Here is a 25,490-nt window from a genome sequence, read left to right as displayed (position 1 = left end):
AAGAAATGGATAAATTCCTCAACACATACACCCTCCAAAGACTAAACCAGGAAGAAGTTGAATCTCTGAATAGACCAATAACAGGAGCTGAAATTGTGGCAATAATCAATAGCTTACCAACCAAAAAAAGTCCAGGACCAGATGGGTTCACAGCCGAATTCTACCAGAGGTAAAAGGAGGAGCTGGTACCTTTCCTTCTGAAACTATTCCAATCAATAGAAAAAGAGGGAATCCTCCCTAACTCATTTTATGAGGCCAGCATCATCCTGATACCAAAGCCTGGCAGAGACACAACAAAAAAAGAGAATTTTAGACCAATATCCTTGATGAACATTGATGCAAAAATCCTCAATAAAATACTGGCAAACAGAATCCAGCAGCACATCAAAAAGCTTATCCACCATGATCAAGTGGGCTTCATCCCTGGGATGCAAGGCTGGTTCAATATACGCAAATCAATAAATGTAATCCAGCATATAAACAGAACCAAAGTCAAAAACCACATGATTATCTCAATAGATGCAGAAAAGGCCTTTGACAAAATTCAACAACCCTTCATGCTAAAAACTCTCAATAAATTAGGTATTGATGGGTCGTATCTCAAAATAATAAGAGCTATTTATGACAAACCCACAGCCAATATCATACTGAATGGGCAAAAACTGGAAGCATTCCCTTTGAAAACTGGCACAAGACAGGGATGCCCTCTCTCACCACTTCTATTCAACATAGTGTTGGAAGTTCTGGCCAGGGCAATCAGGCAAGAGAAGGAAATCAAGGGTATTCAATTAGGAAAAGAGGAAGTCAAACTGTCCCTGTTTGCAGATGACATGATAGTATATCTAGAAAACCCCATTGTCTCAGCACAAAATCTCCTTAAGCTGATAAGCAACTTCAGCAAAGTCTCAGGATACAAAATCAACGTACAAAAATCACAAGCATTGTTATACAACAATAACAGACAAACAGAGAGCCAAATCATGGGTGAACTCCCATTCACAATTGCTTCAAAGAGAATAAAATACCTAGGAATCCAACTTACAAGGGATGTGAAGGACCTCTTCAAGGAGAACTGCAAACCACTGCTCAAGGAAATAAAAGAGGATACAAACAAATGGAAGAACATTCCATGCTCATGGGTAGGAAGAATCAATATCATGAAAATGGCCATCCTTCCCAAGGTAATTTACAGATTCAATGCCATCCCCATCAAGTTACCAATGACTTTCTTCACAGAATTGGAAAAAACTACTTTAAAGTTCATATGGAACCAAAAAAGAGCCCGCATCGCCAAGTCAATCCTAAGCCAAAAGAACAAAGCTGGAGGCATCACGCTACCTGACTTCAAACTATACTACAAGGCTACAGTAACCAAAACAGCATGGTACTGGTACCAAAACAGAGATATAGATCAATGGAACAGAACAGAGCGCTCAGAAATAATGCCACATATCTACAACTATCTGATCTTTGACAAACCTGAGAAAAACAAGCAATGGGGAAAGGATTCCCTATTTAATAAATGGTGCTGGGAAAACTGGCTAGCCATATGGAGAAAGCTGAAACTGGATCCCTTCCTTGCACCTTATACAAAAATCAATTCAAGATGGATTAAAGACTTAAACGTTAGACCTAAAACCATAAAAACCCTAGAAGAAAACCCAGGCAATACCATTCAGGACATAGGCATGGGCAAGGACTTCATGTCTAAAACACCAAAAGCAATGGCAACAAAAGCCAAAATTGACAAATGGGATCTAATTAAACTAAAGAGCTTCTGCACAGCAAAGGAAACTACCATCAGAGTGAACAGGCAACCTACAAAATGGGAGAAAATTTTCGCAACCTACTCATCTGACAAAGGGCTAATATCCAGAATCTACAATGAACTCCAACAAATTTACAAGAAAAAAACAAACAACCCCATCAAAAAGTGGGCGAAGGACATGAACAGACACTTCGCAAAAGAAGACATTTATGCAGCCAAAAAACACATGAAAAAATGCTCACCATCACTGGCCATCAGAGAAATGCAAATCAAAACCACAATGAGATACTATCTCACACCAGTTAGAATGGCAATCATTAAAAAGTCAGGAAACAACAGGTGCTGGAGAGGATGTGGAGAAATAGGAACACTTTTACACTGTTGGTGGGACTGTAAACTAGTTCAACCATTGTGGAAGTCAGTGTGGCGATTCCTCAGGGATCTAGAACTAGAAATTCCATTTGACCCAGCCATCCCATTACTGGGTATATACCCAAAGGACTATAAATCATGCTGCTATAAAGACACATGCACACGTATGTTTATTGCAGCATTATTCACAATAGCAAAGACTTGGAACCAACCCAAATGTCCAACAATGATAGACTGGATTAAGAAAATGTGGCACATATACACCATGGAATACTATGCAGCCATAAAAAATGATGAGTTCACGTCCTTTGTAGGGACATGGATGAAACTGGAAATCATCATTCTCAGTAAACTATCGCAAGAACAAAAAACCAAACACCGCATATTCTCACTCATAGGTGGGAATTGAACAATGAGAACACATGGACACAGGAAGGGGAACATCACACTTCGGGGACTGTTGTGGGGTGGGGGGAGGGGGGAGGGATAGCAAAAAAAAAAAAATTGTTGAATAAACGAACTTTATTGTAAAGAGGAAAAAAAAAATACTATGTGCTAGTGTTAAGTGTATATCAGAATCCCAAGAAAAGTGTCTTCTGGAGGTCAAACAGAAGAAAATATAATTGCCTTTGCTAAAATGTCAAACAAAAGGGCTTTAGTAAAGTTAGCCAACAGATATACAAGAGACAATAAACTTCTTTTCTTTTTTAGTTCTGGAACCCCAAACTGATATTGTACCAACTCAGAAAGTCCCTGACTGGACTGGTTTGGCTGTGTCCCTACCCAAATCTCATCTTGAATTATAGCTCCCATAATCCCCATGTGTCATGGGAGGGACCCAATAGGAGGTAATTGAATCATGGAGGTGCTTACCCCCATGCTGTTCTTGTGATAGTGAGAGTCTCATGAGTTCTCATGAGATTTGATGGTTTTATAAGGGGCTTTTCCCCTTTTGCTTGGTACTTCTCTCTCCTGCTACCATGTGAAGAAGGACATGTTTGCTTCCACTTCTGCCATGATTGTAATTTTGCTGGGGCCTCCCCAGCCATGAGGAACTGAGTCAATTAAACCTCTTTCCTTTGTAAATTACCTAGTCTCGGGTATTTCTTCATAGCAGTGTAAGAATGGGCCAAAGTTGTCCAAGAACTAACGGCAATTTTTGAAAACATTATAGAGTAAGCAATTGTCTCAGGTGAGAGAACAGAGTCTAAGACGGGGATTTCAGGTGAAAGTGCTTGATTGAAGGCACGCAATGTAAGAGAAACAGGATAGGACAGGGAACAAGCAGAGAAGGGCAAGTCATCAGGTAAGGTCTAGCTTTGACCTGCTCTGCAAGGGGCTCTGGGGCCTAAATTACAGCAGAGCTGTCCCTCTTTGAGGCAAGAGGGCCAGTTTTTTGTGCTACCCTATTAGTCAGTCATTGGCTGCAGACCACTCCCAGAAGTTGGAGAGAAGGAGCAGAGGGTTGTAGGCAGAACCTCTTGGTTAAGTGGGAAAGCTGAGAACAGTTCCCCTGAGAAAATGGGGCACAGCCATGAGCTGTTGCCAGCAATATTCACAGTAGCTGGGAGGTGGGTGCACCAGCCAGATAAGAAGAGTCTGGAAAGGGAGGTGCCAATAGTATCTACCTCAGCAGTCACGGTCAGCCATGCTGCTCCTGAAATTAGTAATGTGCTAGTAAATGTCTAACAACTGGCTCTTTCAAGGTAACTCAGAAATTCATCAGGAAATCTTAGAGTAACACAGTGACAATGCAGTTAAAAATACTTCTTTGAATGATGTTTTTAGTAATTACAAGACAGAAAAACTTACTTTTCATACACGCTCTCTCTCTTTTCCTATACAGATAGGTGCACACACACACACTCACACACTCACACAGTCGTGTGCTTCACAACGACATAATGACATTTCAGTCAACAACAGCCTGCATATATGATAGTGGCCTCATAAGGTTAAAATTAAGCTGGCTGGGCATGGTGGCTCACACTGTAATCCCAGCACTTTGGAAGGTCAAGGTGGTAGGATCACTTGAGCCCAGGAGATTGAGACCAGCCTGTGCAAGATGACGAAACCCTGTCTCTACAAAAAATATAAAAATTAGCCAGGTGTGGGGGCATGTACCTGTAGTCCCAGCTATTTGGGAGGCTGAGGCAGAAGGATTGCTTGAGCTGAGGGAGCAGAGGTTGCAGTGAGCCGAGATTGCACCACTCAACTCTGGCTTGAGTGACAGAGTGAGACTCTGTCTCAAAAAAACACGATTATAATAGAGCTGAAAAATTCTTATCACCTAATGATATCATAGCTGCCATAATGTGGTAGTGCAAGGTATTGCCTTTTCTGTGTTTAGATGTGTTTAGATATATAAATCCTTACCATTGTATTATACTTGTCTACAATATTCAGCACAGTAACATGCAGTACAGGTTTGTAGCCTAGGAGCAATAGGCTGTACCATATACCCTAGGTGTGTAGTAGGCTACACCATCTAGGTATAAGTATACTCTATGATGTTTACACAATGACAAAATCACCTAATGATACATTTCTTAGAAAGTACACCCATTGTTAAGTGACATATGACTGTGTGTGTGTGTTTGTGTGTAAATATATATTTCATGCTTGTAAAAGGAAAGGAAGGCAATGGTTTAGTCACGAAAATACTTAGAATTTGTTTTCTGTGTGGGGTTCCTTCTCTTTCATTTATGAGATCAAGATTCAAATGGATCTATAAACAAATGGACTGACTCAATCCATGGAGACATGTAATATTGAGATTGAAGCAAATCAATGGATAATTAAAGTTTTTCTAGCCAGGTGCAACATAACTCATGACTTTTGCTCATGGCTTTGTGCTGTCTTTCACAAGTTAAGTTTGTTTGATATTGTATAACAATTACTAAATGCTGCATACTTTTATTTTTAGTAAATAAATTATTTCTCGCTGTTTATTAAAGTTTACTGAGATGTAAAAATATTTCCTAAATAATAATAAACATAAAATATACTGATACCTGGGCTCTGGTCTGCCAATGTTTCAGTCCAAATGATTAGGACAAATATAATTAGCAGGATCTTCATTTTGTTAGTGAAGATTTTTATTTTTGTTCTGCAAAAAAAAATTATTTACAATATGAAAAATTTTATTTTATACCATTAAGTAACTGTCAGGATAGTTGTATTAGGGCATGGTACACTGTAAACAAGTATTTGTCAAGCAGTGCCAAGTGTGTTTATAAAATTCATCAAGCATTTGGAGTATTTGTTGAAAATATTAATGCTAATGTTTGCTGAGCCCTGGCCAAGTCTCAAACACCTTTCTCAGTGCTTCACAAGTGTCATCTAATTTAATCCTCAAAACAATCTTATAGGGAGGTACAATTACTACACTTATGTGACAGATAAGAAAACTGAAGCACCAAATGGCTTGGTAAGAGGTAGATCGATCCACAGTACTAACCCAGACGAAGCAATTGCATCACCTAACCTCTTAACCACTATGTCATAAGCTTTATACAAAATTAGTGTCCTCACAGAATTTATGTAGTCACTATTCTCTACCCTTTATTGTTATGCCACTATTGTCTATGTTTATAATTTGGCTTAAAAAGCCAACAGTTACACATGTCTCTTCCTTCACTAAGCCCTTGTGAAAACTGCTTCCTCACTTACAGTTATGCTCAATTTCACAAACTACCTTAGGTTTGGTTTTTCCACATAGTTCACAATCAATCAGAACAATTCATGGGAAATTAAAATCTCAGGAATTTAACCAAATCAGAGTTTGTTCTTTATGTGAATAGAAATAGATTAAAATGGCCAATACTCAAAAAATAGATCTCCCTTAAAACAGATACCAAAGGTATAAGGGCTGATTTTTAGAGTTCTTTTGAAATTGTTACTCATTCAGGAAGATTGATAGAATCACTGGAAGCTGGATGTGGAGAAGACCCTATAAATCATTTAGATTAAGCCCCCAGTTCAGAGGAAACAACATTTTTATCATCCCAAAAAGAAACCCCAAACCCACAGCAGTCATTCCCCATTCCCCCACTCCCCTTCTATAGGTCCTGGCACTGATCTACTTTCTTTCTCTATGGATTTGCCTATTCTGGACATTTTGTATAAACAGAATCGTACAATATGTGGCCTCTAAGTTTGGCTTCTTTCATTTAGTATGTTTTCAAGGTTTATCCATGTTATAGTATGTATCAGTACTTAATTCTTTTTTTATGGCTGAGTAATATTCCACTGTATGGAGATATATATATATATATAATATATATATATATATATATGAAACATTTAAAACATTAATTGTCAGTTGATGAACATTTGGGTTGTTTCTACTTTGGGCTATTATAAATAATACTGCTATGAACACTTACGTACATGCTGGTGTGAATATATGTTTTCATTTATCTGGAGTAGGTACCTAGGAGTGAAATATTTGGTCTTATCATAACTCTATGTTTAACATTTTGAGAAACTACAAAATTGTTTTCCAAAGTGGCCACACTATTTTACATTCTCAGCAGCAGTGTATAAATCTTCCAACTTCTCCACATTGCCATCAACACTTATTTTCCATTTTGTTATTATAGCCATTCTAGTGGGTATAAATGGTTTTCGTTTGCATTGCCCTAATGATGAATGATGTTATCTTTTCAGGTACTTAATGGCCATTTGTATCTCTTATTTGGTGAAACATCTACTTAAATGCTTTACCCATTTTTAACTGGGTTATTTGTCTTTTATTGTTGTAATATAAAAATTCTTTATATATTCTAGATGCTAGAATACTAGATGCTTAGCAGATATATGACTTGCTAATATACTCCTGCCATTCTGTGTGTTGTATTTTCACTTTTTAAACGTGTCCTTTGAGGCACAAGTGATTTTAAATTTGATGAAGTCCAATTTATATGGGTTGTTTTGTTTTATTCTGTTCCTAGTGCATTTAGTATCATATCTAAAACACCATTGCCTACAGTCATGAAGAGTTACTTGTATGTTTTCTTCTAAGCATTTTATAGTTTAGCCTTGCATTTAGTTCTTTAACCCATTTTAAGTTGTTTTTTGTGTGGTGTGAGGTAGGGATACAATTTCACTCTTTTGTATGTGGATGTACAATTACAGTTGTCCTAGTACCATTTGTTGAAAAGACTTTTCTTTCACCATTGAATTGTCTTCACACCCTCATCAAAACCAAATTTACTATGAGTGGATGAGTTTATTTTTAGACTCTCAATTGTATTCTATTCATCTATATTTCTGTCCTTATGCCAGTATCACATAGTCTTGATTATGCTACCTTTTAGAAAGCTTTGAAGTTGTAAAGTGTGAGTCCTTCAACTTTGTTCTTTTTCAAGGTTGTTTTGGCTATTCTGAGCCCTGTGCATTTCTATATGTGTTTTAGAATCACCTTGTCAATTTCTGGAAAAAAAAAAAAAGACATCTGGATTTTGATAGGAATTTCATTGAACAGGTAGATAAATTTATGGAGTTTTAGCATCTTAATATTGTTTTACAATCCATTACTATGGGCTTTCTATGGAGAAGAGAATTTTTAGATCTCTTTATTTCATATTTTCACTGATGCTCTTTAAATACAGGAGATCATAAGAATTCAGAGATAAAGAGGAGGCCTTTCTGTACAGCCACGTGAATTCAGAAGCCAATAAATGTTCAGAGCTGTGTATACATCCTTCTTTAGGTTGGGTGTATGTTTAGAGAGTAAGATTAAGCTGGTCTCAACCCAGTAAAGCTCAGTTGAGTTTTGCTTATGAACACTGGAGCCCAGAGTACCTACCCCAGGTGGCCATTCATGCCCACATCCCTTGGCTTAGCTCTGCTCCCATTCTTTCTTCAGCCCAAATTCCCACTTTGCATGTCTTGGCTCCAAAATAGTAGCAATAGCTTAATTTTGTAGAGGTGGAACTGCTGAGTCAAAAGTATATTTACTTTAAGTTTCTTTGGATACTGCCAAATTGCTATCCTTTGGGTACCAAATAATATTCCCTTACCTGCCCCAACATAGTATGTCTCACTATTTTCACTTCACATTCCTATTTGTCTTTTCCATTATTTACACTGTTTTTGTATAAGTTATTCTGATTAGTCTGTCTTTTTTACTGTTCATGCTTCTGAAATGAATATTTTTTTTCATATGTAAGCTTATTTTAATTCCCTTGGCAAATAATATATGCCTAGGAACAGGGTGAAATTTGTATTCCTCCAGATAAGATGGATATAGAAGAGGGCAGCCTCTCAGAAAAGAAAACAACCAGTGCTATAATCTAGGCTCTACCCCTCCCAATCCCCTCTTCCAGCCCTGTAGTTATTCGGGGGAAGCTACTCTTTCTATGACTCTTGGTCCTTTGATGGCTCAACCTGTCTCTTTTGTAACATCTTGAAGTTTGGATTTGGTACAGGAAGTCAGCAGGCAGTGCTAAATTTCCAACTTTTCCAAAATTCAAAGTTTCCCATGCCAAAGGAAAAGTGAAAAAAAAATTTAGAATATACAGACCCTAAGATATAATAGTAGGGGTCCCTTTGGAGAGAGTTGAATCACATCTCTAAGGCTCCTCCTAACTCTAAAATTCTCTGATCCTGTGATTCTATGATGGAAGGACCTGAGGTAGAAAGCCCCACGAATGAGTGATACTTTAAGGAATTAACTGGCCATTTTGGAGGAGATATACCCCAAACTAGACTTAGGGCCCAAAGAAACTCCAAGTTTGAATAGCTACCAAGTGAACCAACACACCCTTTCTCACACTTTCAAATGCTCAAACTCTCAAAGGCTGACTGGGAATTCAAAGTTAGTATCACATCTGAGGGAAGGGCACCCCAAGCCCACTTCAGGGTAGACCAACAGCCAAACTGCACATCTGGAGAGAAGGCACACATGCTGAGGGCTGGGCATCAATCAGCTGGCCTTGCTATTTCCTGTGGGGATGCTCAGCACATGTAGATCAGCCACATAGAGATGGGGGCTAAAGCTCCCTAGCCACTGCCAGGAGACAAAATAAGAGAGTAATAATAGACAAATGAATAATCATGTCCCTTCTTTTGATTATATTCCTTTGGTCAAAAATATCTGTGAAGACAAATCTCACTCATTCTGAATGAGAAACTGTATTTTTTATGGGGCAATCTATTTTATAACCTATGGCATGAGGTGTTAAAGTGACTTGGTGAAGTAGGGAGAAAAAGCTTAATTTAGCAAAATATAAAGGCACATGATAAAGCTTGCAACCCTCTAAGAGGTTCAGACACTAAAGGGAAAAAGAAATTATTTAACAAGTTATAACTGCACAGCAAAGGCCTTGGTGTAATTCTTGAATCCATGAGATTGGAAGTAAGTATGTAAACAGTTTATTGGAGGTTTAGACTGCTAAATCCTAAATCAAACATGCCACAAATATTGCAAAAGTAATGGCAAACTAGCATTCTGAAAGAGAAAGTTTAATTTATCTTTCTCTCCTTTTGCAGTCAAAGGAGCAAAAAGTCCTGAAATATGGTAAGAAATAAAGGTCAGGTCATCTCCCCTCTGTCCTCTACACTATTTCCCTTCTTCCTAATGCCTGCCTTCTAGTTTCTCCAGTTAAGCATCCCTCACTCAGGATTTATGCAACAAAAGCTGGCCAGAATATGGAGCTCCAGTAGAGGGAGAAGGGCACAGCTTTAGGAACCACAGTCTCCAGTTGATGAGGGCGGTAGGCTGCAAATGCACCATCCATGCAATCCCACCTGAGGATCTGAGGCCACAGAACCAGTCCATGGCTGAGCTAAAGCTTAAATTCTTGGCTTAGCCTCCCTGGTGGCTTATCCCATTTCTGGAGCATCTGGAAGGCACATTGAGTTTTCCTGTCAAAACAAACTGTGAGGCTAGATAATTATTTAGCCTTATTTTCCTGTGCTGGCTGTCCATCCTGTGGGTGCCATATGACTCTACTTCCTTTGGTTTTCATTACTTTTGTTTCCTCCATGGCACCACTCCTCCACACTCTCAAATCTGTCCACATCCAGACACTCATTCTAGCCACCTGGACTGCCAAGTCCCTCCTGTTCTTTGCTACCTATCATATTCTGCCTTGTACTGAAGTTACTGAAAGGCTTTCTTAATCCCCCACTTCTCCTTCTTATCCAGTAACACATACACACACACACACACACATTCTCACACACTCACGCATACACACAGACCACTAACACCTATAAACTCCTTGAAGGCAGAACTGGACTCTTCGTTCCTTGTCATTGAATGTCCCACTTGCTTAGGTCAGTGCCTGCTTTAGAACAGGTTCTCAAGAAGTATTTGCTGAATTGAGTTAATTACTGAGGAAGTGATTAAAAGCCCCATTTATCCAATTATTGTGCCTATTAAACCTCACACAGAAGGAATTCCAGAAATTTCTAGAAGCAAAATGCCATGTTTGGAATATCCTGTGATTGATAAAGTAAGGATCTATGCATGGGAAGCAAACTCCACTGATTTGAGCAACTCTGGGGCACAACTGAACACCATATTGGAGCATTCCAGACAAGTCCCAGGGAGCCTGCTGTAGCAGGAGAGGCTGTGTAAACCATCCTGATTCCATCTTTTCAAAAGGCAGAGGCCTCACAAATCTTCCAGGGTCAGCCCTGGGAAGAAGTAGGTGTGGCGAGGAGGTTTGGCAGCAGTACTAGGACCAGTATGTCCTTTAATACAGTTCACGTCCTTTGTAGGGACATGGATGAAACTGGAAATCATCATTCTCAGTAAACTATCGCAAGAACAAAAAACCAAACACCGCATATTCTCACTCATAGGTGGGAATTGAACAATGAGAACACATGGACATAGGAAGGGGAACATCACGCTTCGGGGACTGTTGTGGGGTGGGGGGAGGGGGGAGGGATAGCACTGGGAGATATACCTAATGCTAGATGACAAGTTGGTGGGTGCAGCGCACCAGCATGGCACATGTATACATATGTAACTTACCTGCACATTGCGCACATGTACCATAAAACCTAAAGTATAATAATGATAATAATAATAATAATAAAAGAAAAATAAATAAATAAATAAATAAAAAACAAACAAACAAACAAACAAACAAAAATACAGGCTGGGTAAAGAATCTGAGAAGTGAAGCTGCAGAGTTCTTGCCTGGCTAGAAAAAACTTCATTCCAATGCCACAGACATTTCTGAACAATCATGACGCATGAAGCTTACTGCATACAATATGAGAAAATGAAAATAAAGACCTAGTCCTTACCTAAAATAAGAATAGAATCTTTGCTGGACCAAATCCAACTCATGATTTAGAACCTGATTCAGCAAAGTTTTCTCACCTCTGTAGTCTCACTGGACCTTATAATTTATATATATATCTCCACACATATATATATGCATGCTTGGGTCTGAGAGATTATTTATCCATTCAACAAATACTCCTCAAGTGCCAACAATGTTCTTAGCACTGTTGTAGGCAGTTTGGATTTAGCAGTGGACAAAACAGACAAAAAGCTTGCCTGGAGACTTGTAATCTGGTTGCCTACATGTCCACCTCCCACTCTGAACTGCAAACTTCTTTAGAGTAGGGACCAAGTATGTTTGATACATCTTTATATCTCCAGTGCTTGGCAGAGTGAGTATTCAGCAAGAAAGGAGAAGAGGAAATGAAGGCAGGTCAGAAGGCAAGTGCTTGTGCAAATGCTGATAGAATATGGGAGGATGGGGTATTACTTCAAATGAGGGAATCGACAAAAATATCATGCACAAAGGGGAAGTGGAGAGATCAAGGATCCCAGGTAGAGAGGTGTCTACAAGTGGATTACACAGCACATCCGCAGAAGGAAACTGTTTCTCTTCTTTTTGGGAAATGTCTGATATCACATTCTAATAATACCTTTATCAAAGGAAACTGGATTAGGACAGAAGGCAGGAATGCTTATGCCACCAGCTCCTAAAACCAAAACAAATAAGACCTATCAGAAACACGGGCTACAGTTTAATTAACACATCTAACAACCGTCACTTTCCCAGTCTTCCAACACTGCCGCTTATAGATAATTTATGGAACTGAAATAGGCTTTGGACACAGAGTAAAACACATAAAATTCTTCCCCCAAGAGCACACAATCTATTTGGGGAGCCAGGACAGTGGCATGAAAAGATGAAATATAGAAAGCCACAAACATTAGCCCTCTAATAACTATAGGGGTTATTTTGTAAGGTCAGTAAAGGTCATAAACCTATTGGTTTTGACTAAAATGTCACTGCAGGCTCTATCATACAATAACTGTCTATGGCATTTACTTCAATGCCTACCCCATAGTAGGTGCATAGTGAATATTTGTTAAAAGAATAAATGAACATGATGTTTCAGAATAAATTGTAAAGAACAGTTAGAATGCAGTTTAAAGAATAAAATACAGCACTTCAGAGTATAATTTATAAAAAGGCATCAAAAGGAAATATACAAAAGCCCTTGATATACTCTAAAGACTTCTACAACTTTGATCAGGCATTGTGGAAAGAATATCAAGGAATCAGAACTCATAATTCAAACCATGAGCTCCTCTCTGGGACTTGCTTCTATAATCTATAAAACAAGAGGGTTGGACTTGAGCGATAGAATGATCTCACTTTGTAAATTAGAGTACAGGCCGTCTGGGAACATGGGCTCAACCAAAGGCATAAAATGAGTGAGCAGGTCCAGCCCTACAAGGTGTGGGCCTCTCAGAAGGGCAAGACGTCACCCTTCTTGCAAGAGCGTTGGCAAAAACCACACTGATAGATACAGAAGCCCCCTCTATCGGAGCCCAGGCATCAGAATTTTGCTTCAAGTATTATTAATTACTGTTCAAGTATCTAACCCATAAGCTTCTTATACACCAGATTTTAAAAAATAAACATCCCTAGATAGAAGAATGTCTTGCTTATGTTACTAATCCTTCTATTTGTGACAACTTCGTAAGGCCTATTATATCCACATGGAAATAAATGACATTGGACCACAGCTGCCATCCAAATCATGAAGGCCCCAAATCAGCAGCATTACTACCCATAGTTTCAGTAGCCTGCTTTCCTGCTCTAGGACCCTTATGGGGTCTGGTTGCGTGCCTCATTATTAGGGTTGTGGCTGAGAAAACAAAATGTGGCTTGGCTCGCTCTTCTCATTATTACTTTCTTAAGAAAGAACAGGCTGTGCGCTGGTGATTCTCAATTTTGGCTGCACACTAGAGAGCTATTAAAACTACTGATGCCAGGTCCCACTCCCAGAGTTTCTGACTCAATTGGTCAGGGGCATGGTCTGAACACTGGGATTTTTTTAAACACTCCTGGTGATTCCAATGTTCAGCCAAGGTTGATGACCACTAAGTTAGGCCATCCTGAATGGTGTAAGCAAGCTCTCTATAGAAAACACAGAGGTACAGTCCCAGAGAGAAAATCTGGGCCTCAATGTCTTTATCTGTAAGTTGTGGTCAATAATAGCTATAACATTGTGTTGTTGAGAAGTTTACATGAGACCATGTACATAAAACATCTTAGGCCGGGCGTGGTGGCTCACGCCTGTAATCCCAGCACTTTGGGAGGCCGAGACGGGCGGATCACGAGGTCAGGAGATTGAGACCATCCTGGCTAACATGGTGAAACCCCGTCTCTACTAAAAATACAAAAAAAATTAGCCAGGTGTAGTAGCGGGCCCCTGTAGTCCCAGCTACTCGGGAGGCTGAGGCAGGAGAATGGCGTGAACCCGGGAGGCGGAGCTTGCAGTGAGCCGAGATCGCGCCACTGCTCTCCAGCCTGGGTGACAGAGCGAGACTCCGTCTCAAAACAAAACAAAACAAAACATCTTAAAGGAGACATCTGTTGATTTTGTCTGCCCAACGTTCATTACTCCTTCTGAGGATTCTCTTTCCCCACTTTCAAACCATGTAGTTGCTGAAATCTTGACCTCACTCCTACTCCAGGAAAGTATACCTGGCTTAGGCTAGCATTGCTACAGTCACTGTGATTGATCCAACAATGAGCACCTGACCTACACCATCAAAGTCAGGGAGCATCAGCCAATATACAGGTTTTGCCACCTTGAAGAAGAATCCCAAGATCAAGAGAGATGTATCTTTGATGACATCAACTGAGCACCTTGATCAGCCTGATCAATCCCTCAACTTTTCAGATGTCTCATTCAATAAATTCTACTTTGTGTTTGAGCTAGTTTGAGTTGGGTTTTACTAATACATGAGCAAAAAGAATCCTGACCAGAATTCAATTGACAACCTTTGAAAATACCAGACCTGCTGGGATATCCAATATTAGGGCCTCTACTGATGGTTCTTTCCTGCTGCAACTTTGCAGAACAAGACTCACTGGAGAGATCTCGAATTCCTAGTCCCTTTGCACCTGACCAGGCACCATAGTATCCACATCGTTTTTCCCTCTGCTTCAAGGCTGAAGGACTTTGCACTTTTCTTAAGTGCAAATTCAAATCCTAATTATACTTCAGAACCTGCCTGCTCTCTGACTACTCCAGCCTCTATCTAATCCTCCATGTTTCCATCTGCCCCAAACACTCAGTCTACATCACCATTTTTTAACAGCTGAGATGTATACCGTATTTAGCTGTACTGTTTATTTGTGTGTATATGTTTGGTAGTGCTATCTCCACTGAAACTTTTGAGAGAAGGGACCATGTTTTCTTCTACTTTGGGGTTGTCCTAATACAATGCAAAGCAAGTAAATACTTGTTAACTTAAAGGATATAGTAGGTTAGGGGTAAATGCAGAAATGGTTATGCAGAGTATGATCCCAATTTTTTAAAATGTCATATGCATTTATTTCTAAGACGTGGGTTCGAGGATATTTTTGGTTCATTCTTAAATTAGAAATTATTTTTCTGAAGTAAAATTTGAGAAAAAAATCACAAATATAATATGTGGCTTCCCAGGACAGTGCCAATTTATGACTGTGGTCCCAGTGCAATGATTAATAGCACCTTAGTTATCTCTTAAAATTGCCCTGGGACTATGGTTTCTAGTTTGTTATGTGGTAGCTTGGAAGTAAGTTGTCACTCCATCCTAAAAACAAGTAAAAAATTAAGCAAACTGAAAAGTAACAATTTTTCTTTGTCACAGGGAAAACCACTGCCCCAAAATTAAAGAGACAGACAGGAGGATACAGAAAATCACAAGTACAATTTATTGGAGCAGAAACTCATGAGCTGAAACTTTTGCAGGAACCAGTGCTGGGGTAGGAAAACTTGAAGTGTAATTGAAAAATGGCTGGAGATTCAATGTGGACAAGCCTAATAGTTAAAAATTCCAGAAAAGCAAGTGTTACAGTGGCACCCACACTTTTGTTAAGTTTTACCTCAGGGAGCTCTATCAAACTCTCACAGTAAAGATAAAAGAAAAAATTCCTCATTATTCAGCAGGGTGAGGGGAATAGAAACCATTTTTAAATACACCACAGCACACTGTTCTTCTTAACAAGGCATGTTCTCAAGAGAAACTATTTCATCAGAACCCAACCTGCTGGGATTTTATCAGAATCTAGCTGGCCTAGACGAAAGGAAATACCCAACTCTAGTCCCCATTACACCATCCTGTCCCTCCCAAGACTGGTGGAAGAGAGAATGAGAGGCATTTGTAAAGTTCATAGCTCGGGAACACAGGCTCACTAAAGGACTGACACCTAATCAGAGAACTATAGAATGCTTCTTCTCACTCCATACCTTACCACTAAATCTGCCACTACATCATTAAAGTCCTATTTACAGGATGAGGAAGGGGGAATTTGAATTATTTTGTTATTATAAGTTATTTGCACTACCTGTGAAGCAGTATAGTGATATTTGAAAGTATACTTGGATTAGTTATAAATGCAAACTCTAGAGCAACCACTAAAGAATGAAGTATAACTGATATGCTAAGTAAGGAGAGAGAATTGAATCCTAAAATGCTCAACTAAAACCACAAAAAACAGGAAAGAGTAGAAGACAAAATTGGAACAAAAAACAAAGGCAACAAATAGAATATAGTAACAAATATGGTAGATATTAATGCATCTATATCAATAATCACTATAATGGTTTAAATGCACAACTAAAAGAGATTGTCAGAAATTAAAACAAATTGAATATATGTTCTCTTCGAGGAACCTGTTTAAATATAGATAAATGTAGATTAAAAGAAATTGGATAGAGAAAGATATACCATGCTAATGCTAATTAAAAGAAAGCAGGAGTAACCATATTAATTTCAGACAGAGAAAACTTCAGAGCAAGGAAAGTTATCAGAGATAAAGAGGGGCATTAGAGATATTCCATGTTCATGGATAGAAAGACTCAGTACTGTCAAGATGTCAGTTCTTCCCAAATTGATCTGCAGATTTAACACAATCCCAATCAATGTCAGCAAGTTATTTTGATATTGACAAACTGATTCTAAAGTTTATATGAAGAGGCAAAAGACTCAGAATAAACAATACAATTTTAAAGGAGAAGAACAAAGTTGGAGGACTGACACTTCCTGACTTCAAGACCTTCTGTAAAGCTACAGTAATCAAGACAGTGTAGTACTGGTGAAAGAATAGACAAATCAATGGAACAGACTGAGAGCCCAGAAATAGACCTGCACAAATACAGTCAACTGGTCTTTGACAAAGTGGCAAATGCTATACAATGGAGCAAAAACAGTTTTTTCAACAAACAGTGCTGAAACAACCAGACATCCACATGCAAAAATATATATATATCTACATATATATATGGAGAGAAAGAGAGACAGAGACAGAGACAGAGAGAGAGAGAGAAAGAAACCTTACACCCTTCCCAAAAATTATCTCAAAATGGGTCACAGACCTAAATGCAAAATGCAAAACCATAAGCTCCTAGAATATAACATAGATGACATTGGGTTTGGCAATGACTTGTGAAATACAACACCAAAGACAAGATCCATGAAAAAAATAATTAATGAACTGCACTTCATTAACATTAAAATGTCATGCTTTATGAAGGGCACTGTCAACAAAATGAGAAAACAAGCCACAGATTGGTAGGCAGGGGAAGGTTTGCAAAAGACATATCCAATAAAGGACTATTACCCAAAATATACCAAGAACTCTGAAAACTCAACAATAAGAAAACAAGCCAATTTTAAATTGGGTAAAATATCTGAACAGACTTCCCATCGAAGAAGACATGCAGATGGCTAATAAGCATATGAAAAGACGGTTAACATCATATATCATTACGGAATTGCAAATTAAAAGAGTAAGATGCTACTACACGCCCATTAGTATGGTGAAAATCCAAAACACTGACAAAACCAAATGCTGGCAAGAATGTGAAACAATAGGAACTCTCATTTACTGCTGACAGGGATTAATGCAAAATGGCACAGCCACTTTGGAGACAATTCAATAGTTTCTTACAAAACTAAACATATTCATCCCATACAATCCAGCAATCATGCTTCCTGGTATTTACCCAAATGAGTTGAAAACTTACATCCATACAAAAAACTACACGTGGATGTTCAGCCTTATTGATAATTGCCAAAACTTGGAAGCAAACAATATGACTTTTAGTTGGTGAACAGATAAACTATGGTATATTCAGGCCAATAGATTATTTAGGACTAAAATGAAATATACTATCAAGCCATTAAGAGACATGAACCTTAAATACATATTAATAAACGAAAGAAGCCAATCTGAAAAGGCTATATACTGTATTTTTACAACTGTATGACATTCTGGAAAGGGTAAAACTATAAAGACAGTAAAAAGATTTGTGGCTGTCAGTGGTTAGGAGGTATGGAGGAATGAACAAGTGGAGCACAGACGATTTTTAAAAACTATTGTCTGATCCTATCATAATGGATACATGTCATTATACATTTGCCAAAATTCATCAAATGAACATTCCCAAGAGTGAACCCTAACATAAACTCCCTTGGACTTTGGATGATAATGATGTGTCAATGTAGGTTCATCGACTGTAATAAATGTACCACGTTGGTGCAGGATATTGATAGCAGAGGAGGCCTCGTGTGTTTGGGGGTAGGAGGGCATATAGGAACTTTGTACTTGTTGCTCAATTTTCCTGTGAACTTAAATAGAACGTCAGTTTGGGCATGAGAGACTTTTTGGGATTAGGAAATGCTCTCTATACTGATTATGGTTACATGGAAATATGCATTTGCCAAACAGTTCTAATAGTACACTTAAAATTGACGCATTATATTAGATATAAATTATATCTCAAAAGGGTTGATTTTGTTAAGTGCACAGTTTGGATGATGAATTATTTTATCATAAGAATGCTATAACAAACGAAGGGCTGTGGTAGTAGTCTGGACTAGCAATAAAGGTGTGCACAGAGCCTTTAAAAATAATAACAAAACAAACTTGGCCTGCTTTATTATCCCCAATGAGCAAGCAATGTTAATCAATGTCAGTAACAATCTTCACCTTCGTGGCTGCATGGACTACTTTCACCACAAATGATACACATTCCCATTCCCTAGAGACCTAATAAAACTCCTACTGATTTGGATGTATTCTTCCAGAAGGTTTCCCTCTGCATAAATGAATCATAATCTACATTAGTCGAATGCTGTCTGCATCTTAAAATCAATATATGATCAAAACAGGCCTAAGCTTAAATATCCCCCTCATAATATGAATTTGAAGAATCCAAGAATAAATCAGAAGTTTTACCCCAAATGTGTAAATTATTATCATTTAATTAAAACTTTAATAGCAAAATTATTAAAAATTGGCATTAGAGTACAGGAACAATATTCTCAGCACTGGTACCTGCTGGATTGTTCTTGAAGCCACTGCATTACATTTACGCCACACTAAGCAGATGCTCGTTTGCAGTTGATGTTTAGGAAGAGCATGTTATTTGGAGATCTATTGGGGATTTTTCCCGTAAAACTTCCTTTTTTTCTTCATTCTCTTTATATTCTTTCTGGTGTTTGGTATGAAAATGATTTAATATAAATATTGGTTATTTGGTAATTTTCCTTGTCTTAAAATTTTGAGCTGATGTAGTTGTCATTCCCCCATAACAAACGGTCATGAATTGTGAACAATTCAAAAGTAGAATTTTTCCTGAAAATTAATGGTCTAGGGAGAAGTAAATAACTAAAAATAAAATCCAGTTCATAAAGATAACTTTCTGTAATATCATGAGTGCTAATATACTAAGCTAAACTTTTCTGTAAAGAAGAAGTAAGTAAATATTTCAGGCTTTGTAGGCCGGACCATCTCCAGGACAAATATACTACTCAATTTTGCCCTTCCAAAAGCAGCCACAGAAAATATGTAAACAAACAAGCATGACTGCCGAACCACCTATGACTTCTGCGGGTCCTACACACTTTTGCCTTATGGGATCCTCTCATAATAAAATGAATTAAAAAATTATTTTTGCTGTGGGTCCTATACATTTTTGCTTTATAGGATTCTCTTACCATAATAAAATAAATTAAAAATTATTTTTGATATAACTTTAAGCACTTTAAAATTTAATTTATTTCTGTTTTAGGCAAAATTTAATAGACTTATGAGTCCTAAAAATTACATTTTTTTCCTTGTGTGAGAAAAAATTGAACAATTTTTGACCTAAATATTCATTTTTCTTCTAATTTTTTTTAAATTAAACATTTCATAGGCTTCTAGAAAACTGTGCCTAGTGGATAAATTGGCCCTGCATGGCTGTACTCCAACAAAACTTTATTAGGTGGCAAGTTGTTAAACCTGCACAAAACAATTATACATGTTTAGTATTATTATATAATCTCTATTATTCTGCCTGGCATTGTTTCTTAAATTTTAAAAACAATTGATGGCTCAAATATTCTTCCTAAATGTACCTACCTCATTTATACTGTATTAATAATCATATTAACTGTGAATCTATTTCTATATGTATTTAACCATTTGAAAGTCCTTAAAAATTGTCACAGACTGGATTGACCATACTAGTTGAAATCAACATCCATTCTGATTAGTCAATGCCTACTCATTGTTGACTATTTTTACTATCACTCTTGTATCTACTTCATTCATCTTAACAGCTGCATAGTACTCCTTTATATCAATGTTTATTTAACCAATTCTTTATAAATAGATATTTAGATTGTTTCCAACTTTTTCACAATTCCAAACAATGTTGCAATAAACAACATCGCACAGTGGAAGAAGTATTATATTTCTAAAGGATCACTTACTAGGAATGGAAATTTGGGGTCAAAAGGAATGTATATCTAAAATTATGGCCAATATTAGACAACTGCAGCAAAAAGGTATGCCAAATCATATTTTCCCTCGGGAACATATGGAAGTCCTTATTTCCCCACACTCTCACAGCATACTTTTGAAGTTTTGGAATCCTGATTGAGGGGAAAGAAATTCCACATTACCACATGGCTCTTTGAATTTGCATTTCTATAATTACTAGTGAGATTGGGAAAGGTATTTTTCTATGAACTGTACACTTAAGATTTTTGACCATTTTACCTGTGAGTGCTTGTCTTTGTATTTATTTTTATGTGCTCTTGATATATTATGAATATACACAGTCCTAGATGTTTTATATTTGTTGCTATTGTAAATTGAATCTTTTCTCTTACTCATGTTACTAAATTATTTATATTGACCACTTTGCTGAACTTTCTTGTTGGCTTGCTTAGACTTTTCCAGTATATTCTCATTTTAAATAAAAATAACAATAATTTTGCCTTCTCCTTTCTCAATGTAATACCTTATATTATTACATTGACCAGAACTTCAACAACGTTAAAGAGTGGTGTTGATAATGTTCCTAACTTAATGGTAATTTTTTTTTTTTTTTTTGAGATGGAGTCTTGCTCTGTCACCCAGGCTGGAGTGCAGTGGTGTGATCTCGGCTCGCTGCAAGCTCCGCCTCCCAGGTTCACGCCATTCGCCTGCCTCAGCCTCCCGAGTAGCTGGGACTATAGGTGCCCGCCACCACACCCAGCTAATTTTTTGTATTTTTAGTAGAGACGGGGTTTCACCATGTTAGCCAGGACGGTCTCGGTCACCTGACCTCGTGATCCGCCCGCCTCGGCCTCCCAAAGTGCTGGGATTACAGGCATGAGCCACCATGCTTGGCCAGTTAATAGTAATATTTTAAGTGTTTTCTTCATTACACATGTTATGATGGCAGTTGGTTTATAATATATATTTTTTATAATATATATTTCTAATTATGTTAAAATATTTCTTCTTATTTTAACCTAAGATTTGAGAAAATCAAGAATGGCTGCTAAATTTTACCTTACCGAATACGTTTTCAGCACCTACTACAATGATCACATTGCTTTTTCTTTTCAAATATAACCATATATTGAACTTTATTTACAAAATATGAGTGAATAGTTATTAATATTGAATGATTTTTTTGCTTTTCTAAAATAAATTCCACTTCATTATCCTACATTTCCTTTTATGTGCTGTTGAATTTTACTTGCTAATATTTGATTCAGGAATTTTGCATTATTGTTCAAAGGTGAGAATGCCTATTATTTTTGTGTGCGTGAGCTATCTTTGCCAGGTATCAATCATGTTGGATTCATAAAAATGATCTGGAAGCTTTTCTTCTTTCTCTTTGTTCTAAACATTTTAAGTGACAACGCAATTGCCAGTTATTGGGAGTTTTGAAAGGAATTACCCACATACTGACAAGGTCAAAAGTGTCAGCTTTCAGCAATTCTCAGTTCCTTCCAGGTTACCGGCCACTTAGATTTTCTGTTGCTTCTTTAGTTAGATTTTGCAGTTATCATTCATGTGCCCTCCTATCATTTTCCATTTCATCCTGGTTTCAAATTGTTTATTGTAAAGTCAAATAAATTTTCCCCCTTGTTTTCTACTCTCTAGGGTTATGTCTAATTTCTCATTCATAGAGAATACATTTGTTTTCATTCTTACTTTTTGTCTGGATTATGGTAACTAGTAAATTATACTGTTTACTGTGAGTTTTCCCAAAAGACATTTTTCATTTACTAATCAATTCCATTGGTATTCTTTGTCTTAATTCTCAATTTTCTGAGTTTATTTTTACTTCATTCTATTTTACATAGGTTTGTTTTGCTTTCCCCCAACTTGTTGAATTGAATGATTAATCCACTTCTATTCTTTCCTATGTGGTAATAAGAACTTTTTGAGTCAACGCATTTTCCTGAGTACAGCATCAGCTTTGATACGCAGGCCTGCTCATCATTACTACAGGCCAGATATTCCTCAGTTACGGTTTGAAATTTTTCAAGTGACTGCATTTTCAATTTCTTCAATTGAAAATCAAGAGATTTTCCATTTTGATTTGGTTGTTTTATTGGGGTTGTTTTATTTTTCAGTGTGAATGTAGCTCTTTTATTAGTTACTTTTGGTTTTAATGCATTGTGGTTAGAGAATGTAGTCTGTACTCTTTTCTGGAATATGTCAAAGTTTCCCCTATATATAACCTAGTATATATTAGATCGATGCAAAAGTAATTGAGGTTTTTGCTATTACTTTCACTTTTAATGGCAAAACCACAATTACTTTTGTACTGACCTAATATAATGCTTAGTTTTTGAAATGCTTAATAAATGCTAGAAAAGAAACAATATTTGCTCCTGATGATAGAGTTCATTATTAGTCTATTAGTTCATCTTTATTTATTTTTGCCTATCTTAACTCTCAAGGACTAATATGAGTGTCTCAACATTTCCCCTACGACTATATTTTCATCAATTCTCTTATTTCCTGCAGTTTCTGCTTTATGCATTTCTACACCATGCTAGTTATTTCATAAGGTTTATGACAGTTATCTCTTCAATGTGGAACATATTCATAACTTGTTTACCATGATTATCTGACTTTTGATTATCGCTCGCGCCTTCACTGTCTGCTTTGGCCCACTGTTGTATCCTCAATCTCTGTCGGTACCTGGTCAATAGTTAAAACTTCATAAATCTTGGTTGAAAAAAAGAAGATGCAAAAAAAGGAAGAGAGGGTAGAAAAAAGTATGCACTACACCTCAATTTAATATAGTTTTTATTGACCTCGACATTTTCTGATATAACATCATAAACTCTGCTTCCTCTTGGGTAGTATGTCTTTTATAAGCAACTTAATGTCAATTATCAAATCTCTTTTGTTTTGGTTGTATCTATGGTAGACAGTGTGTGGCTGGATTCAGCTTTTTGATCAGATCTGTGATTCTTTTTTTTCAAGTAAGGACTTAAACTCTTTTTATTTTATATTATAAAATATATGTTTGGGCTTATGTCTGTCATCTTTACTTTCCACTACGATTTGTTTTGTTTCATTTATTTTGCCTTATCACGTTTCCATTCATTTTCTATTTCCCTTTCATTAATCATTAACTTTATGTGTGTGGGTATATATATTTTTTATTTTACTAGTTTACCCTAAGTGTGTGTGTGTTTGTGTGTGTGTGTGTGTGTGTGTGTACAATTTTACTAGTTTACCCTAAGTATTTGAGAGGTTTATATATCTCTAATTTTCACTTAGGGTAAACTGGTAAAATAATTTATAAATAAAATGTTTTAACTTCTATTTCCAAATTCATCAACTTTAGAAGTAAAATAATATTGATAACTTCCACCTATGAAAGATAAAATTAGTCTGCTTACATTTCCTTTCTCTTCTTTAATTTTTTGTTTGTGTTTTATAGGGGCAAGAGGAATCTCTCAATCTATTATCATTAAATTATCTTTTAAACTTTAGGGATTTTTATATCGTAGCTTTTCTTTCAAGAAGTGTAATTCTTGCTTTGTGATTATAATACCACAGTTATTTCAAGTTTATTTTAAAATTTAAATAGAATGTGCACTCCCAGTTTGTATCTATTATAGGTTTTTAATTTTGATTCTTCTTTTTGCCATGTAAAGCAATCCACATCAGCACTATTGGATAGAAACACAATGCAAACTGTGTATGTAATTTTAATTTTTTTGGTAGCACATTAACAAAAGTAAAAAAAAAAAGGTGAAATTAATTAAATAATATATTTTACTTAACCCAATATATCTAAAGTATTACAATTTCTATGTATAACCAATATAAAATTATTAATGAGATATTTTACTTTTTTTAATACTGAGTCCTCAAAATCTGCTGTGTATTTTACTTCTGTAGCACATCTCAACTCAGTCTAGCTACATTTCAAATGGTCAGTAGCCAATACAGTGAGTGGCTACCACACTGGATAGCACAGCTATAGATCGTGGAACACACAAGAAATTACAATATTATTCAGTCCTTAGCCCATGGCCTTCCATCCCAGAGTCCCAGGCTAAAGAGATCAATGTCTCAGCCTATCACAGTTCTTACAAAGCACACCAGCTGTGAAGCTCTGGGCTAGATGACTCTTCAAGTAGTACTTCTACGAAGTGACTCTTTTAGGAAGTGGTTAATTAAGAAAGTGTTTCTCAAGCTTTAACGTGCGTATGAATTATCTGGGCATCTTATTAAAATGTAGACTCTGATTTAGCAGCTTTGGAGTGAGCCCTGAGTTCTGCATTTTTAATAAGCCCCTAAAGAATGTTGGTTCTCAGAAAACACTTTGAGTAAGAAGGGATTGGGTTCTACATAGTGAGGTTTTGCATACCCAATGATGTATTTGACATTTTTTCAACTTGCTGTCTAGAGCAATCTAAATCACTGCTGTTTAATAGAAATATAACACGAGCCACATATAGAATGTGGCTATAGAAATCTTGGGTCCCATTCATTTCCTTTTCTCGCTAAGGTTCTTATATTAATTGGAACCCACTTTCATTCTCTTCTGGAATCTGATGTTGCTGAGATAATTTATGCAGCTAGCATAATTTATTTTTTCTTTTCCTGCTTGGATATTTTATCCTTTATCCTTAAATATCATCATGTTAATCTTCCTTCCTTCCTTCTTTCCTTCTTTCCTTCCCCTTTCTTTCTCTTTCTTCTTTTCTTTTTTTTTGTTATTTTCTTTTCTTTTCTTTCTTGCTTGCTTGCTTTTCTTGCTTTCTCTACTTCTCTCTTTCTTTTCTTCCCTTATCCAGAACATGGTGAGACTTTTGATCTGTGAATTCAGATGTTCTTTTACTTTGGGAAGGCTTTCATCTAATTCTACATTTATTTAATTAAAAGATGCATCTTTTTCACATTTTAATCTTTTTCAACTATAAATGTAAGTGACATATTCATTTAATATGTTATGGTTTTCTTCTATTCCTCCAAAATTAATTTTTAAATTGGCGGTGCATCTTGAAATTACTAATAGTTTGAGATCAAAGAAATAAATGTTTTATATTTACTTTCAGTTCCTT

At 36.8% G+C, this 25,490-nt stretch overlaps 1 protein-coding gene across 2 annotated transcripts in view; it reads right to left on the bottom strand.

Moving 5' to 3' along the window:
• The window catches only part of COL6A5 (collagen type VI alpha 5 chain), a 148,016-nt gene that overhangs the window by 114,506 nt on the left and 8,020 nt on the right, over nucleotides 1–25,490 (bottom strand). The window contains exon 2 of one of the 2 annotated variants that reach the window (XM_054483243.1): nucleotides 5,155–5,249. In XM_054483243.1, coding sequence (XP_054339218.1) covers nucleotides 5,155–5,221 — 67 coding nt within the window. In that variant the 5' untranslated portion in view covers nucleotides 5,222–5,249. Of the gene's footprint in view, nucleotides 1–5,154; nucleotides 5,250–25,490 lie in introns of those variants that run through there. The other variant, XM_054483244.1, reaches the window with a different exon arrangement.

This window comes from Pongo pygmaeus, chromosome 2 (assembly GCF_028885625.2).
Source record: "Pongo pygmaeus isolate AG05252 chromosome 2, NHGRI_mPonPyg2-v2.0_pri, whole genome shotgun sequence".
Lineage (NCBI taxonomy): Eukaryota > Metazoa > Chordata > Mammalia > Primates > Hominidae > Pongo > Pongo pygmaeus.
Note: the sequence above shows the minus strand (reverse complement) of the source record. Positions and strands in the feature narration are given on the sequence as shown.